Source organism: Trachemys scripta, chromosome 7, assembly GCF_013100865.1.
Source record: "Trachemys scripta elegans isolate TJP31775 chromosome 7, CAS_Tse_1.0, whole genome shotgun sequence".
Lineage (NCBI taxonomy): Eukaryota > Metazoa > Chordata > Testudines > Emydidae > Trachemys > Trachemys scripta.
The window spans coordinates 34066207-34084016 of record NC_048304.1 but is presented as its reverse complement, the minus strand read 5'-3'; the positions used below and the strand labels follow the sequence as shown (position 1 = coordinate 34084016).

Here is a 17810-nt window from a genome sequence, read left to right as displayed (position 1 = left end):
GGGTATGAAAAAAACCAAAACACCTCGGACTGATGTAAGTTTCACTCACAGCGCTACGTTGGCAGGAGACACTCTCTTGTCGACATAACTACCGCCACTCATTGGGGATGGTTTAATTATGCTGGGCAGGAGAGAGCTCTCCCGCCGGTATAGAGCAGCTATGCGGAAGACCTTATAGCGGTGCAGCTGCAGCAGTACACCTGTGCCGCTACAAGGTCTTAGTGTAGACGTAGCCTTAGTTTTAAGACAGGATTTAACACCTCTGTGTGTGTAAGCTGGGCATGGTCAACTCTAAAACTGGGAGAATACTTCCCTTATCTCACCTGCATAAGTGTTGTCTATTCAGACTGTGAAATCCTCAAGGCAGGGCCTGTCACCTACAATGTGTATCAAGCTCTATCAGGGCCTCTAGGCGCTCATATAAGACAATAAAACAATAGATCTGTTTTGGAGAGAAGCAGCAGCCACTTAGGCCTAGTCTTCACTTACCGGCTGGTCCGGAGGCACGCCATCGATGTTCTGGGATCGATTTATCGCGTCTGGTTAAGACGCGATAAATCGATCCCGGAAGTGCTCACAATCGACGCCGGTACTCCAGCTCGCCGAGAGGAGTACGCGGCGTCGACGGGGGGAGACTTCTGGCCGCGTCTGGACCGCGGTAAGTCCGGAGTAAGGTACTTCGAATTCAGCTACGTTATTAACGTAGCTGAATTTGCGTACCTTAGTCCGAAGTCCGGACTAAGTGTAGACCAGCCACAGTTTGTCTGTGCTGGAAAGTTATAGTGGTATAAGCTATAGGGGTCAATTTATGGTTATACTGGTGTAACCCCATGTAGATGTTCTTATTCCAGAATTAGGGTGCCTTTTTTGGGTTAGCTTATGTTGCTCTGGCCAGGGGTTTAAGCTAAACCAAGAGGAACCTCTCATTCTGGAATATGAGTACCTGCACAGGGAATTATAGTGGTATAACTAAACCATGTAACTGGAAACATTTCCTGTGCAGACAAGCCCTAACGAGCACTTGGTGAATATCCAGGGTACTGCTTTCACCCTAACATTGTATTGGCAGTGGCTGCTGCTCATCGTGAGCCTCTCCATAAGGCAAAAAACACAGCTAGTGAGGCATCCTGAAGAGCAAGGAACCCAAATCAATTCTGAGAGCTGAGAGAAGAGATTATGTTTGCCAGATAAGCCACACGGCATTTGATTTTCCTTCATTATTTGTTCAATTTGCAGAGAACCAGAACAGGGCATAGGGCACCATTTCTTTTGAGAATAAAAGCTTCTCCTTGGGAAGATTCTAGCACCTTCGCTTCTGAAATTCTGCTTTTCAATGTTTCATCCATTTTTGCTAATACAAAAATACGGTAGTTTCTGAAGTAACCACAACAATAATTATTTACTGCATTTTTAATTCTCTCTGCCAGCAGGGCCTTGAATTGGAGGCCTTGGTGACTAACTTATGTCATATTTCAGAGAAAATATTCCTTCCCTCCCCCCCCAGACCAATTATATTTTTGTAGCTGCCCTCAACAGTTAAGCTGAACACTTGCAACTTACTAACCAAGTCATGAAACCTGCCTTGTTCAACAAAATGACTAAGACTGAGCATTGTTCTCATCAAGGGCGACATCCCCCTACATAAGGATGATGACAAAATGCTTTGCTTCCTGTCTCTACCTGCTAGTAGGAGATCATGTCATTCACTAACAACCAGCTTATTTGTGCACAGGAAAACTTATTCACAATATGTTTAATTAAAGGTCTATATGACAATAAAAAAGGCATACATTATTTTATACTAAAAGAATAAAGATTTTTATTAAGCATTGTAAGTTGCATTCAATAGCCTTCAAATACACCACACCACAATCCATCTACAACCAATCAAACCCAACAGTAGTTCATTCTTGCACAATCCATGAGTTGGGGCAGAACTCCCTTCAACTTACATTAAGATACCTACTTAGCTCTTGCGGGCAGGGAATGGGGAATTACACCTCATTTCTGATCACTAATGTGTGATGAAGAGCATCAGGAGAATTATATGAAAACGAATATAAAGAAATGATTCTGATTTTGAAGTACATTAAGTTTGGAAACACTAACAAAAACATCAAAATGATACAGGTATATTTGCTTATACTAAATTCTTGATGGGAAAGTTCTCAAGAACAAGCCATTTGTTTCCTGCTACAGAAGGGGGTATTTTTTGAAGATCAAAGCTTTTTTTGTTTTTTTTGTTTTTCACAGAATTTCATATTTGCTAATATGAAGGCATAAAACAGCAACAGAGAACAATAATGCATACAGCAATGAGTACACCAGGGTAACGTTGATATTCAAAAAACGGCTAGATAATTTTTTTTTTTAAGTTTTAGAATAAATGCAACAGAGGTCAATAATCACAAAATTTTAAGGTTAGAGCAAGATCAGTCAATGACTAAACATAGTTAACATCTTTTATAGGACTATTACTGATTATTAGCTTTTTGTTTTGCAAATGGGCACAGTACTTGTAAGAATGGAAGAAAGAGGACAATAACATGCATAATATTAACTACACACTTTAAAAATCATGAACCATGCAGAAGTTTAGCTCAAATAGTAGTACTAATGGTCTACGTCTGATTCAAAACCACATAGTTCATTGATCACGGATGCATGGTATTAGTCACAAAAAGTTTCAGAACACATTGTGTTTATTTTGAAAGGTCATTTGTATCTTCTATGATTTCAAGTTTATCTCCATTTAACTTCCTTGTAAAGTATGTATGATGTATATTTAAAATCAGCAGAACTGCAATATTACTCTATAATTTTTAGTTTCGATAGTTTGCACATTTTAACACAAAAGAACCACATCAACAGTGATGAAATTTAAGAAAGAAAAACTGTGGTTGTGCCTTTTTTCCCCCATAATCATGAAATCAAAGCCTTAAAGAAAGCTTTATTGTGACACAGTAATGCAAAATCAAATATAATGGCATACATATGGTGCCAAGTACTAAAAATTATATTTTAAGCTATATATACTTAAAGACTGCCAAAATTTGTTTTCCTTATATTTCAAGAAACAAAACTACAAGCTTTTGTCATAACCAGTTTAAACTTTATGTATACTTCATTTTAAGTGCGGGAGTCAAATGCTCTTCATTCTCTTTCTTTTTTGTTTTATTGTAGCATTTTGACTACAACTGGTTAAAACTAAAAATGTGTTGTTTAAATCTCTGACATCAAAGAGGGATCCGAATTTCCAAAGTCCTCATTTTTCTCTTACGGAAAGGAAAAAATGTACGTAACTGTAGGCTCTCTTTCTTTCCAGATATTCCTAATCCTGACCCTTCCCAACATCCTTCACCCTCTATAAAAAATAAGTTTACTCTTCTTTTTTTAAGACAGCAGCCTCAAGAGTATCATCTTTATGGCAAACACTGTCTGCATTTAGTGCATTTAAGTGAGGATTTGTATTGCACATTTTAGAGTCATTACTCAAGGCACTTTCAGACTGGTTGGAACCCCTGACGTCTCCTGTATTCCCATTCATCTGGGAAGCTGGCTTCTCCTCATTCACTACTCCATTTTCAGCCAGGGATCCATCTGAAGACACAATTGAGGATTTAGATTCCTCTGATTTTGACTTAAGTTCTTTGGCCACTTCTTCTGCTGAAGCAGCATAAGGAGGTTTGCCCTAATTTAAAAGAAGAAAATACATTATTAAAGAAGCTACCATTGTACATTTGTAACTGATTATCGTGACACCACTTCCGATAGTGTGCTGTAGGACACAGACAGAACTATTACAGGTTAACTTGGAATATTCAAAACACAATCTACTGTTGTAACAAGAGTTAGCTTACCATACTAAATTCCCAGAGTAGCACGGATTTAAAGACTGAACATTTCAATCTACAGACATGGAAAATTTACCTCACTGTGGAAGGGGTGCACAAGGTCAAACAAAGCATCTAATGCCAATTTCACCTTAGGGGAATAACAGAGACAATATATCTGGGCTTCCCCTGGCTTATGCAGTAAAGAAACTAACTTTTTCTTTTTTTTTTTAATTAACCAGTTACAGAATTTGCTTTTTATGACCAAGAGCTAAAAATGGCAGAGCTGGCTACCATAATTATGATTACCATAATTCAAAGAATTTCAGTCCTTAAAGGAAAATTAATGTGAACACCTTTTAGCTCAGCCCAGTTTTCTGACATGCCCATGGGAAGTTGCACTTTGCACCAGGTGAAATAATTACACTGTTTGGACTGTATAATTAAGTAAACAAGAGTCAGGAAATGCCAAAATTAAGATTTAGCACACAACGTTAACTCATTTGCACACAATGTAGTCTAATGATATGATACATACTACTTCTCAAATACAATATAAAATATTTTTTAACAAACGTACGAGTAGTGTCATGTAATACCATATACTGTGCATATGTAAGAGAGAGCCCATGAAAGTGACTTATATACAAAATGCACAATAAATACTCAGAAAACATACTACAGATGAAATAAAGCCATAAAGCTAATATTGAAAATGTAGACTTATAAGGCTTGAGAACTAAAACTACATTTAACTTTTCATTAGCTGCAATAATAAACCATACAATTCCAAAACACACGACAATAAAACTTCGGGGTTTTTTTAAATTTAGATTGCTAAATGACAACTTATCACATTATTACAAACACAAAACACGTAGGGTTTTTCTACATGAACACACTTCAGTCTGTGGCAAAATGGAGCATAAATCTACCCCGCACTAGCTTGCCAAGCACTAAGTGTCCATGTGGACCCTGCTAAAGCACACTAGCTGTTCTCCCCAGTGTCCTCAGATACAAGAGTAGATTAAAGCAAAAAAGCAAGTAAATGAATACATTAAGGACATGGTGTAAATCTTATACAGCCCCCAATTTCACAACAACAATCTTAACTTTAACTATGGGAAATATTAGTTAAGGTATTTCTGAATTGCTGTTTTTTTATTTGGTAAAATATTCAAATTGCTGTCCCTTAATATTAGTGTTGCATAGGTGGTTTGCTAGGAAAGTGTATAATATCAATACGAAGTGAACTTATGTACGTTATGTAGCCTTGCATTTGAGGCTGATCAATATTGTGTCACCAATGGTCACATATTCTTTTTAGGTGTCCTATTTAGGTTGTTTTTTGCTGTGTTGATATTTTGAAACTACTAAGAAAGCACAGCATTTATTTCGAGTCAGAGTTAAGGGTGTTATCCTGTGACAAAATATATATTTCTTTATACATCTTAAGAATGTATTCATTATAGACCAGCAATTTGTCTCCTCCACTCCTGCTGAGTAGCACCTTACTTTACAAGTCATCTCAATTAAGTCACTGGAACTCTTTGAGGGGTAAGATGCTACTTATTGTGGGTACTTGCTCTGCTTTGTGCTGACTGGCTGTTTGCTCCAACCTTCCCCCTCCTCTCTCAGCCTTCACATCTTAGCTTCACTGCCCACCTGCCCCTCTTACCCTCTGCTCCCCTGCCCTGTTCCTATCCCCCTTTTTCTTCTCATTTAGCTGAACCCCTCCTAACTATACCTACCCCCTCAAAAAAATAACTGGAACTAACATGACATTTGCAGCCATCACATTGTTCATTCTGCTTGTGTGATCTACCTCTTTCCCCACCTTGTGTCTGTCTTGTCTACTTAGATTGTAAAGTCTTTGGGGTGGGGACCACCTACTGAAGTATTTGTCTGGTGTTTAGCATAATGCGGCCCCATTCTTGGTTGGCCCTTACACACTACCATAATAAACATTAATTAATTATAAGGAAGGGAATCAAAATCTGGCCCTATATCTGCAGTGGAAGATTTACAATATTCATTTCCTTACGACAACCTTTTCCTTGCTTTTAAGTGCTGTCTGATACCCAAAGACTGACATACCATGGAGACTGGTCTACCCTCTCAATCTCAAAGGTATTCCCTGGGAAAGAGACTTATAACACTAGCAAACTTGGACTGCTGTGCACATACTATATTGGTTCTATCGGTAAACAGAGGCCCTCTTTTTCCAGGCCTGTAAATTCAGTACAGAATTCCAGCAGAATACTTTACATTGGGGTGCTGGGAATGAGAATTAAAGCTTTAAAAATACAGAAATTAACACCAGATGTCACACACACACTGAAATTTAGATCAATTTCCACAAACGTTGACAAGAAAAACAGGATGCAATAACTACAAAGAAATAAATAGAACAAGCTTGAATTTTTATATCTAGAAAACTTGAAAAGAGTTTTACTTGAAATTCAGTTCCCTCATCTCTCACAAGAGAGCACTCCTCTAGCTGTTAGCACCCCACCCCACCAACTCCTATCTGCTACTATCCATGTGACAACGCAGAGCCACATGATATATTTATCATGTACTTTTGTCCACCTCGTCTACTAGCTGCCCACTAATCCATCTCCCCTGGGACTCATTTAACTTGCAAAAGTGCTGAGCAGCTGGAAAGAAAGACTGAGTAAAACAGGGGGAAATGTGAAGCTGAAACAAATTGGCATTATATGTGTAACACCAATTTGCTTCAGTTACATGATTTCAAAGAATCATGGAAAAGGTAGAAGCTGTGATTTATGGACTCTTTGTACCATTACCAAAAGATGGGACTGTGTGCTCACATGGGACAGAGGCTGTTCCATAATTTCCTGTTAGTATTTACAGTGAGTACTCTAGAGGTAGAATCCTAGCATTACCTTTTGGTTTGTTGTATATTTTTTTTTTTTTTTTTTTTTAAGGAATTGGGGGACCAGAATGAAAGTGAACAAAAACTGGGGGAGTTCGCCGTGGGGAATGTAAAATACCAATTTGTTTCAATTCATATTTCTCCTTAGTGTTTGCTCACTGATTTCAGTGAAGGTCCCATATCCCTCCCCTTCAGATGATCAGGATTGTCCACATGGGGCCTAGGCATATTCTTCATAGCAGGGTGCATTTTTCTCCTCTAATCAGATAACTAAAGCTTGCTTCTGAATGAGATGGAACAATACTGGGAGAACTGTCATCACTATCCATATAGCTTATTGTTTCAGTGACCAGCATATACACCATGGTAACTACAGTAACTCCTCGCTTAAAGTTGCAGTTATGTTCCTGAAAAATGTGACTAAGTGAAACGATGTTAAGCGAATCCAATTTCCCCATAAGAATTAATGTAAATAGAGGGGGGTTAGGTTTCAGGGAAATTTTTTTCACCAGACAAAAATCTAAATATTATATAGATATACACACAGTATAAGTTTTAAACAAACAATTTAATACTGTTCACAGCTATGATGATTGTGAAGCTTGGTTGAGGTGGTGAAGTTAGAGGATGGAAAAGGGTGGGATATTTCCCAGGGAATGAACTAGCACTCGGGCTGAGTCCTCAAGGGTTAACACATTGTTGTTAATGTAGCCTCTCACACTCTACAAGGCAGCAGGAATGGAGGGGAGGGGAGAAAGCATAGCAGACAGAGACACACCTTGTGTGTGGGAGAGAGAGAGAGAGATGCACACTGCCCCTTTAAGTAAGCTGACCCACTCTTAAGTGCATTGTCTTTTTAAGTGGATCAGGAAGTTGAGACAGCCAGCTGCTGCCCCAAGCTCTCCCTGTCCCTGTCTCCTCCCTGCTCTATATGAAGAAGGGGTAAGTAGGATGCAAGAGCAGGGGGGAGGGGGACAGCCTGACATTAGGCCCCCCTTTTCCCCCTCCCCTGCACAGCAAGCAGGAGGCTGGGGAGCAGCTCCAAGGCAGAGGGCAGGAGCAGCACATGGCAGTTGGGGGAGGGACAGCTCAACTGCTGATTGCCTGCCCTGCTGGGCGGCTGCAGCACAGGGAACTCAGGGGGAGTGGGGAGCTGACAGGGGGGCTGCCGGTCCACCCTGGTTACAAGCCCCCACCAGCTAGCTGCAACAGGAGCTGTTCTTCCTGCAAGCAGTGGACAAAGCAGGTGGCTGCCATACAGACGAAGGGAGCATTGCACAACTTTAAACAAGTATGTTCCCTAACTGATCAGCAACATAACAACATTAACCAGGACGACTTTAAGTGAGGAGTTACTGTACAAGAAGCACTCTATCCTGCCCTTCTCCCAAGAGCTGTCAGCAACTCCTGCTGGCCTAGGGAGCCTGTGACCACACTAGCCTGTAAACCAGAGTTATGGAAGTAAATCACACCACTTTATTACCTGAATTGCTCCCTGGTTTTTATAACCTCTCCCATAGTACCTTCCACCTCTTCCAAATGTTCTTATCACTGGAGTGGAAATAACTCCTCTAGGACGCCTATGTGTATTAAAGAAAAACAAACAACAAATGCATTTAAACTTTGTTTAAAAATATCTTAAACTAAATAGAAAAGGGTTTTTTTTGCTAATGCCATCTAATTATAATAGAAAAGTTTCACTCCCTCCCCATCCCAAGAAACAACCTGATTAATCATTCAGTGTTTTAAGATTTTATTACTTATGAGAGTGTAAAGTCTATGATTGCTGCTTCTAAAATCTTGTTTTCCTAGCAATAAAATGGCTATTTCACAATTTCACTTCAAAACAAGCAATGGAGAAGTACTTTCAAACTCTATGGAAATTCCCATCAAGTTATCCTTAAAATTCCTTTAAAATACATACCAATTTTCCATCAGTGGCTAGCATATATACTAAAAGCCTGGCAAAAGACAGCCATTCTGAACTATTTATTTATATTAATAAGACCATTCTTTCCACTGAATAATACTTTCCACCCACAATGTGTAACTCAAGAGAATTCACATAAAAATATAATTCAGCAATGCAAAGCTGCTGCAATATTAAAGTTGGTCAGTGATTTAAGTGCTTATGAAAGGGACGGAGTCGCTTGAACCACACCTAGTCCAGGCAGACACTGTACAAGCTTATCAACACAGTTCTGCTACACTCTGTTAATTATGATTTATAGCTTTGGGACACTCTTAAGCAGAGCTTCAGTCACACCAAATCATATAGCAGGGTTTCAAGTTATCTAAATGAGGATTAGATGAGATCCACACAGATTTTAATTTGCCCTTCATTACAAATTGTGGACCCAGGTTCCAGGGGTGGAAGACCCACGTACACCCCAAATGTATGCTTTACAGTAAGCAATTACATACAAAAACCTTAATGTACTCTACCCACAATGTTAGGAGCTTTTTTTCTTCCACTTATAAATTAGCTTTCATTGTCAGTATTGGAATCTAACAGCAACAGGCTGCTCCTGACTTTACTCCACGTATGTATATCAAAACCAATGGGCCAGAGCCTGAGGCCTGGCCCAGAACAGGAATGAGAAATAGGACAGCCAGGGGCTGATCAGGTCCATAGGAGCAACTTAGAATCAAAGAACTATAGGATTAGACGGGACCACAAGGGTCATCTTGTCTAACCCCCTGCCAAGATGCAGCATTTGTTGGGTCTAACCCATTTAAGACAGATGGCTTTTCAGCCTCCTTTAGAAAACCCCCGGCCAAGGAGCTTCCACAACCTCCCTAGGAGGTTAGCGCAGTCTCAGTCAGGGCTGTTCTATGCTCTGCTGGCTGCACCAGCCCCCACTGAGCCATTCCAGCAACTGGTGATTTCTGCAGCTCGCCATCCATGCCTCCTTTTCCGCATAGCTGGCTCTACACAACCTGAGGATGCCCCTATGCCGGGGAGTCTCCAAGTAGCTGATTTTGCTAGCTTTAAGGCTGTTTTGTGGTGCCAGAGTGGGACAATGCAGTCAAAGGAGGAGCCAAGTTCCGGTTCAATGTTTCCACTTATTCTACTTCTACAATTTGTTGTCATTTTTGCTCTGTTATGTCTAATTTAGATTAGCTCACTTCAAGTGCCAACCCCAGTCTCCGTATGCACACCCACAATGCAATAATAAGTAATAAAAAATGGAATTAGAAGGAAACCAAAAGAGGAAATGAATACTTTACACATCTGACTACTCTTATTTTAATCTGGTATGCATTTTTCAATCAATTTACAAAGAAAACAGGATAGACCCCTCCCATTTACTAATTATATTTAGGATGAAGTGACTGCCCTCTAGATAGTTGAAAAATAGGTTTTTGCAATTCAGATTTCACATCTCATTGGATAATGATGGATCAAAGTTAAAGAAAGTGTGTTGGTCACACTTAACGGTATGGAGAAGACTGAAAATCAGTGGATTGCGTAGAGAAGCCATTTGAGAATTAAGTTGCATGGAGTCAAGAGAGAACAATGAAGGTAAGCCAGGACGTGATCTGTCCTCTGTTAAGAGAGAAGAGATGAGAAAGTGAGCTGGATTAAGTGACAAAGCATGGACAATGGTGTCCCTGTCTTCAGTTTTCAGTGCAGAGTAACTTTTGCTGTTTGGTAGAAAATCAAGTCCACAGATGAAGTCCTCAATCATTCAAACACCTGTTTTGAGAGGACTCTGACACAAGTGTGTATTTCCTGTCAGCCCTTTATGGGGACTGCCACTTTCCGGTCAATGGCATTTTTCCCCCTCTGAATGATCCATTTTTAGTAGCTCCAGATACAGAGAGGTGAGCTTCCATTATGATTTGGCTACAGGAGAGCAGGTCTGACATTGCAAAGAATTTCAGCTTTTGGAGGTGGTAACAAGTCTCCCAAAATAAACTGCCTACCCAAACATAGCATCTTTAGTTCATCTTCCCTCTAGCAAGCTACCACCAGAGTGTGTCTCTACATCTCTTTTCCATCTAGGTATTGCTGGAAATGATTATATCCTTGCAGCAATTTGACTGCTCCCCCAGACACAGCGAGATCCCTATTAAGGATGCCAGTTTAGCATCCTGATTATAGGTGTCTGGGTGCTAGTGATTGTGCATTTGCTTCTTCTAGTACCCAGAAAATAGAAGGGCTCCTCTCCAATGCAAATGAGTGAAGTGAATCACTTACCCACTGTGCATCTGCTTGTCTATGTGAGGGTGCCTTCAAAGAACTAATGGTAATGCCCTGGCCACTACATATCATAATTATATGCACTGATATTCTGTTCTTGTATCCCCTCCCCCTTGACTGTGGCAATATACATCACCAGAACTCTTCCACAGACAGTGTTGTAATCAGAAGTACTATATTTAGCTTATATCGGGATATTGAACTCATTCTACAGATAGGGTCAGATTCCCCTTTTAATTAATGCCTATTAATGCCTGCACTAGCCAAGAAAGGGGGAAACACACAGGGAACCATTTACAATAGACAAGATAAGCCTGGAACGTAAGATGAGGGGAAAAGTAAACTGTATATGAACAGTGTGTGATCAGAGGATGGTGTACAGGGATTGGTTCCTACAAAGTAACCAAGCCAATCCCAAAACATGTGATGCAGTGTATAGTAAATGCGACGTAAAGTATAAATATATATAAAGGAAGATGTTTTTGTGTAACTTTGGACGTGTAGTACGCTGTATACCTACTCCGTATACTTGAGTCTCATCAACTCAGTATTGCTTTCCTGCATGACAAATAAAAATACCTAAGTGACAAAATCTGGAGTCAAATGGCGTTCTTGGGAAGCCAAGTGGAAAGAAGTCTCAGATGAAATCCCAACATATAGTGGTGCCGTGACTTGGATGACACTTGTCTGGAACAGGTAAAGTAACCTCAGCGACAACACTGAAATAAACCCAAAATCCATACATCTGGAGTAAATTAAGAAGATATCCCTTACTGTAAGGGCCACTACCTAACAGTAAGGGAAATGGCACTAAAAGGGTTTAAATATTAAGTATGAAATTAAGTCAATGTGTTTTAAAAATGTGTGTAATGTAAAAAATACATGATATACAAAGTAAAAGCAGCCTTATGTGATACGGAGCAAGAAAATTGCTTTCTTATCACCACAAAAAAGTTATATCTTTAATGCAGAAAAGATAACACTAGAAGGTGCAGGGTAAAAAAATTAACAAGGGTCCAATACCATAAAGGTAAATGTAAAAGCATTTCAACCCACACAATATTTTTCCTCCTCAAATACTGCTGCAAGGCAATGCAAGCTCTGAAAAGCCCCAAATGTGCAGGGCTGTTTGCACCTGGGGGACACTTACATAGGCAGGTGTAAGATCTTACAGACAAAGTTGCCAGCATCTGGGTTCACTCTGGGGGAACAGTCTCCAAATTGCACACTACGATTGAAATGCTGAGACTTTGGTAAAGTAAAAACTGCCTATGCTGATAATAACAAGTATTGTGTAACAGCTGAAATGGACCACTTCTGATATGGACCCAGGGAATGTTATTTTAATTGGACTATGTTCTGTTCCACATCTAAAATTCCTATGGTAATACATGAAAAAAAAATATTTTGTACCAGTTTTTTATAATGTAATTAAAATAAAAGCAAAGTTAAAATTACAAAAGGATGTTTTAAAGGCAGAGCAAGCTTATAATGTAAAATTACACCCTGATAAGCTATACTATAAAAGAGAAGCTTGCATTCCCTGGTTCATACTTTTATTACTAATATTAGTATTAATAATAGTCTAAATAATTAGAACTACTCTTGTCTTAATATGTTGCTGAGTAATAAACTTACAAAAAAGCACAAAAACAGGAATATAATGCAAATAAAACAAACTATAGAAATGATCCCTGAAAGTATAGTCTTATATAAAGAAGAAAAGCAAAAGCAGTGGACTATAGGCCTGGCTTGACATGAGACAGGATTAGGGAGGTAAATGGATCAGCAGGCTGGAAACAGAATGTCTGTACTAACTATACTCCTGGGGGAATTCTGCGCCACTGCGCATGCACAGAATTTATGTCCAGGTCAAATCCACCCCCAGATGTCTCCCTCAGCTGCAGGAATCTCTGCAAACTCCACCCCCTGCCCTTTCCTGCATCCATCACTCTTCAGCTGCAGGGGGAGGGATCCCTGTACAGGGAGCTGCTCCCCCGTCTGCCCAACCCCTGTGCATCCAGACCCCCTCATACCCAGACCCTTCCGCCAAGCCTCATCCCCCAAATAAGCCCCACTCCCCATGCACCTGGACCACCCCAATGGGCCACCCGCACCCAGATCCGCCCCTCACTGAGCCCCACTCCCCCAGCATGTGGACCCCCCACACCCAAGACCTCCCTGCCAAGCTCTATCCCTTCCCCCAGCCCACCACTGAGCCCCAACCACCTTTACTTGGAACCCCATGCAGAGTCCCATTACTGTGCATTCAGATCCCCCCAAACCCCTGTGCATCCAGATCCCCCCCACATCCAGAACCCCCATTGAGCTGCCTGCACTCAAGATTGCCCCACATAGAACCTTCTCAACCCACACCTGGATCCCCCCACACTAAGTCCCTCCACACTGGGATCCTGCCTTGCTGAGCCTGACTGCCCGCACCTGGCACAGAGTGGCGGGACAGGGCCCTGAGGTGTTTCTGGGGCAGGCCCAGTCCTTGCACTATGTAAGGGTTGGGGGTGCAGTCTCACCGCTGAATCCGTGTCCGGGGGAGGGAGACATCTCCTACTTCTGTGCAGCCAGTGGCCTGTGCTCCCCAATGCCATGCTGGAGCCTCCAAATTTATTTGACAAATAAAATTTGCAGAATTTTAAAATATTGTGTGCAGAATTTTTAATTTTTTTAGCACAAAAATGTTTAATTTTTGGCACAGAATACCCTCAGGAGTATAACTAAGAGAGGTAAATGGGTCAATAAACTAAGAGACAGAAACCTCCACTAGCCAACAAAAGGTGGAACCCCCAAGGAATCATTTACAATGGACAAGATAAGCCTGGAATGGAAGATGAGGTAAAAAGTAAGTAGGGTGTGGACAGAGCATGGTGTACAGGCATTAGTTCCTACAAAGTAACCCAGCCAATCTCAAAACTTGATGCAGTGTATAGTAAATGTAATGTGTAAATGTATATAAAGGAAGAAGTTTTCTGTGCAATTTTGGATGTGTGGTACCCTCTATGCTTAAGTCTGGTCAACTCAGCATCGCTTTGCTATGTGCCACATAAAAATACCTGAAGTGTCAATACCTGGTGTTGAACGGAGTTCTTGGGAAGCCATGTGAAGAGGCGTCGGAGGGAGTCCCATTTACTGTGAAATAAATTTATATCTACATACTGTCCTCACTTCAAAGCTCAACTCCCACTGAAGCCCATAGGATTGTTTGTACAAAGAAGCAGCGCAGAATACATCTTTATGTATATCTAAATCTGTTCCCTTTAGTACTATTATTTCTGCCCTTTATTTTTTTCCTTCCTTCCCCATCCTCTTTTCTGCTTGTCTCCCTTTTGCCTGTCACTGTGTTTCTTCTGGTCTTCCCCTCTGCATTTTCCTCCCTGCAGCAACTTCCAGTTCTTTCTCTACCTATTCAAGGGCTTCACCTCTACCCACTTCCCTATTCTGGCCAATAAAATGATCAGCTATGAAATAGTCAATGATGACGTTAAAGAGTTAGCATTGAGCTTTATGGTTTATATCTGAACTAAATTAACAGGGGGGAGGGGAAATCATGCCTCCCAGACTCATTGTTTCTGGCTACCCGCAGACCCAGGAAGACATGGCTGCATTTACATTCACTTCACATTTGAGGGGCTACCTTCAAAACCTGAGGGGCTATAAACTTTTTAAAAAAAAATAAAAGTTTAGATTTTGCAAGATCTAATAATGTCATGCAGGTCACAACCACATAAACTGAGGCCAGATGTGGCCTATATGCTAGGTGTTTGATACTGTTTTGTAAATGGTGGGGAAGAGTGAGGAAGAGGTTACTATATAAGAGATATTAATACACCTATTTTACTCTGCTCCTTTGAAGCTACACCTGATTGCAAATAATTATAGACACAAAATATATTAATTTCCTGTTAACTTTTGGGGTTTAAATTATTTGTGCAGTGCCTAGCACAATGGAGCTGAAATCCCAATTAAGTTTGCTAAATGCTACTATAACACAAATAATGATCATAAATCTCTGGGAACCTTGTAACTGAAATACTACTGAGTCATATCCTAGTACAGGACCATTATCTGACCTACTGAGAAAAAACATGTTAAAATTAACATACAAGTGCTCTTGAACTCCTGAGTAATGGCATTACTGTTACCTAGTCCACTCCACATGCAAGTCAGAAAGAAATGTAATCATAATACTTTATGCAACCTCTGCTGTCACTTCATTCCCCCATCCTGGATTCTCCAGTGTATCGAATCACTGAATTATGTTAAGAACAGTTTCTGTGGTTTTGCACTTACCCTCTTGCTGGTCCTCCAACAGAAACCACCTGTAGAGGAAATGGCCCTCTCCCACCACGTCCACGTCTGCTTCCAGCCCAGTGGCCGACGACAGTGCCAGCTATTTCAAGTTTCCCTCCCTGAGAAGGAATAGGTTGGACTCCTGCACATAAACGCAAAACCAAAAATTGTTCTTTACAATCATAAAATCAAAGTTATTAGTGAATGGAAAAATATGCTCTGTCAATCTTCATTACACAAAGAGCTTCCTTTTCTGATACTGTGAAACTAATTTTCATTACGTGGTTGTTTAAAGAAATTATAGCTAAAATTGGAGTCTAGAAGTCCTTTATTAAAATAAATGAATTAAAAAATAAATACTCGTATGTGACTACTTCAGTTTCAGTAATTTGAAAAAATGTTTAGATAGATACTGAGACTCTGAAGGGAAATTTTGAAAAATATGTAAGGATTTTTTTTTAAACAAGGTGATAGCATGAAGCTAACTGAGAAGGAATTATTTTTAGATTCTCTTGTCCTAGATTTACTATTGTACTTTCATCAGCATGATACACAAGAAAGGTCATTAAAAAATTACTAACATTGGACTATGTTATAGAAGTAGCATTTGAGTTGACTTAATTGTAAACACTACTTTTACCCTCCTTTTTTAATGACATAAGCAAAAACCTTAGTATCCAAAAAACAGAGAATATCAGTATCACTGACATTCAAAATTTGCATTTTTATGCCTGTCTAGTGTCCTCAAAAGTTAAACTTGATCTTAGCTCAAAGAGCCGAGAAGATCAGGCTCAGGGCATAACGTATTTCCAGAAATCCAGGTGAGCACACTAGAGCTAGATGTTACTGGTAAGACCATCAGCAATGAAAGGGTTAAAAATGGCATTTATGCAGATGTAGTTAGTTTTTAAAAGGTTAATATGCTTAAAAATGACAGCCCTGGTTAAATGCAGATGGTTCATACTTCTCTATACAATTCTTTCAGCTTTAATTGTGTACTGTTTACACTGGCAAGATTATTTTTGCAATAGAGTGTTAGAAATATTTGCTTGTTTTTTTAAATAGAAGCATAGATACTAGAGAATACAGCTAGGTATATGGGAAACCTGTAGCCCAAGTAAGTAACTAGAAATCCATGAATTCCAGTGTCCCCTTTTACAGAAGAGAAAAACAATGGACAAAGAAATCTAAACACTTATATTAACTTAGGCCAGAAATCCAAACTGACATGAGGCACCAATGAAGGATGGATTAACAGTAACACAAATATAAGAACTTCTACGGTGTCACTTTTTCAAGATGCCTTTTTGCTCTCCAATTGTAGAAAATCTTTAACATACCCAAGCAAAGCTGAGCTTGTTATAACATATCCTAACATTATGAAGCACAAGACAGAATTTCTACTTAAATGTTAAAGCATTTTTATATTGGAACAAGAATGTAACAGGCAGACTGGCACCGAGACCACTTTGCCACAGGGACTTAGGGAAAAGATTCCGGTAGAGTACAGCAGTCAGTGAGTGAGTTCACAGCAACCCGAGAAGGTTCTAGAAGAGTGATAGCTGGAGACAGTTAGGGAGACAGGAAAACTGGCAGCCAGTGGAAAGCCTGAGACCAGACTGTGAAGTGAAAGAAGCTGTTGCCAGAAGCTCTAAGAAAAGGGGTTTGGTATAATTACCGCCCTGAAACTTGCTAGTCCTGTTGTTGTCATTGCCAGAGAAGGCTCCGGAGTGTCCTGCTGCTGCTGCCACCCGGAAGGCCCGGTAAGCGCCTGTTGCTACTGTTTCCCCATAAGGGCCTCCAAAGCCACAGACTCCTGTTAGACCCAGGGTAAAGAAAGACAGGGGAAAAGCTGTGAGGGGGCTGGGTATATGGGAATTCCCTAAAAGATAAGCTGCTGTCATGTTCCTTTTAGAGCCACAGTGACTACTGCCATTCAACACATAAGGCAGGAGAAAGGCTGCTGGTTTAGCAGCCTGAGGGATTAGAGCTACATGGGAGCCCCACTGCCCAGACAGATCAGAGGCTGATGAAATGCAGGAGCAACTCACCACTAGTTAGAGGGTCCTATCCAGAGTAACTTCAATCTTGGCCTATGTGTTTCCTAGCCACTAAGTGTACCCCTTTATTTGGGTAGGAAATACACCTCTACCCCGATATAACGCAGTAAAGCAGCGCTCTGGAGGACGGGGCTGCTTTACCTTGTTATATCCGAATTTGTGTTACCGCAAACGGTTCCTCTACGCACGCCCGTTACTTGCTGCAACCCTCCCTGGGGCCCCCCTCCCCAGCTCACCTCCACGCCACCTCCTTCCAGGAGCGTGCCGCAGCTCCGCTAATCCTCCCTCCCAGGCTTGCTGCGCCAATCAGCTGTTTGGCGCGGCAAGCCTGGGAGGGAGGAGAAGCGGAGCTGCGGCATGCTCCTGGGAGAAGGCGAAGCGGAGGTGAGTTGGGGCGGGGGTCTGCAGCAGGTAAGGGGGGGGGCAGAGGAACCACTCCCTGCCCCAGCTCACCTCCGCTCCGCCTCCTCCTCCCATGAGCGCGCTGCAGCTCCGCTTCTCCCCCT

At 40.9% G+C, this 17810-nt stretch overlaps 1 protein-coding gene across 3 annotated transcripts in view; it reads right to left on the bottom strand.

Annotated features, from left to right (window-relative positions):
* Positions 1 to 1794: 1794 nt before the first annotated feature.
* FAM120A (family with sequence similarity 120A) overlaps positions 1795 to 17810 on the bottom strand; it is a 123049-nt gene continuing 107033 nt past the window's right edge. For 2 of the 3 annotated variants that reach the window (XM_034776819.1, XM_034776820.1), the window contains 4 exons: positions 16923 to 17060; positions 15245 to 15386; positions 8216 to 8312; positions 1795 to 3691 (listed from right to left, as the gene is read on the bottom strand). In XM_034776819.1, coding sequence (XP_034632710.1) covers positions 3380 to 3691; positions 8216 to 8312; positions 15245 to 15386; positions 16923 to 17060 — 689 coding nt within the window. In that variant the 3' untranslated portion in view covers positions 1795 to 3379. The remainder of the gene's footprint in view (positions 3692 to 8215; positions 8313 to 15244; positions 15387 to 16922; positions 17061 to 17810) is intronic. The other variant, XM_034776821.1, reaches the window with a different exon arrangement.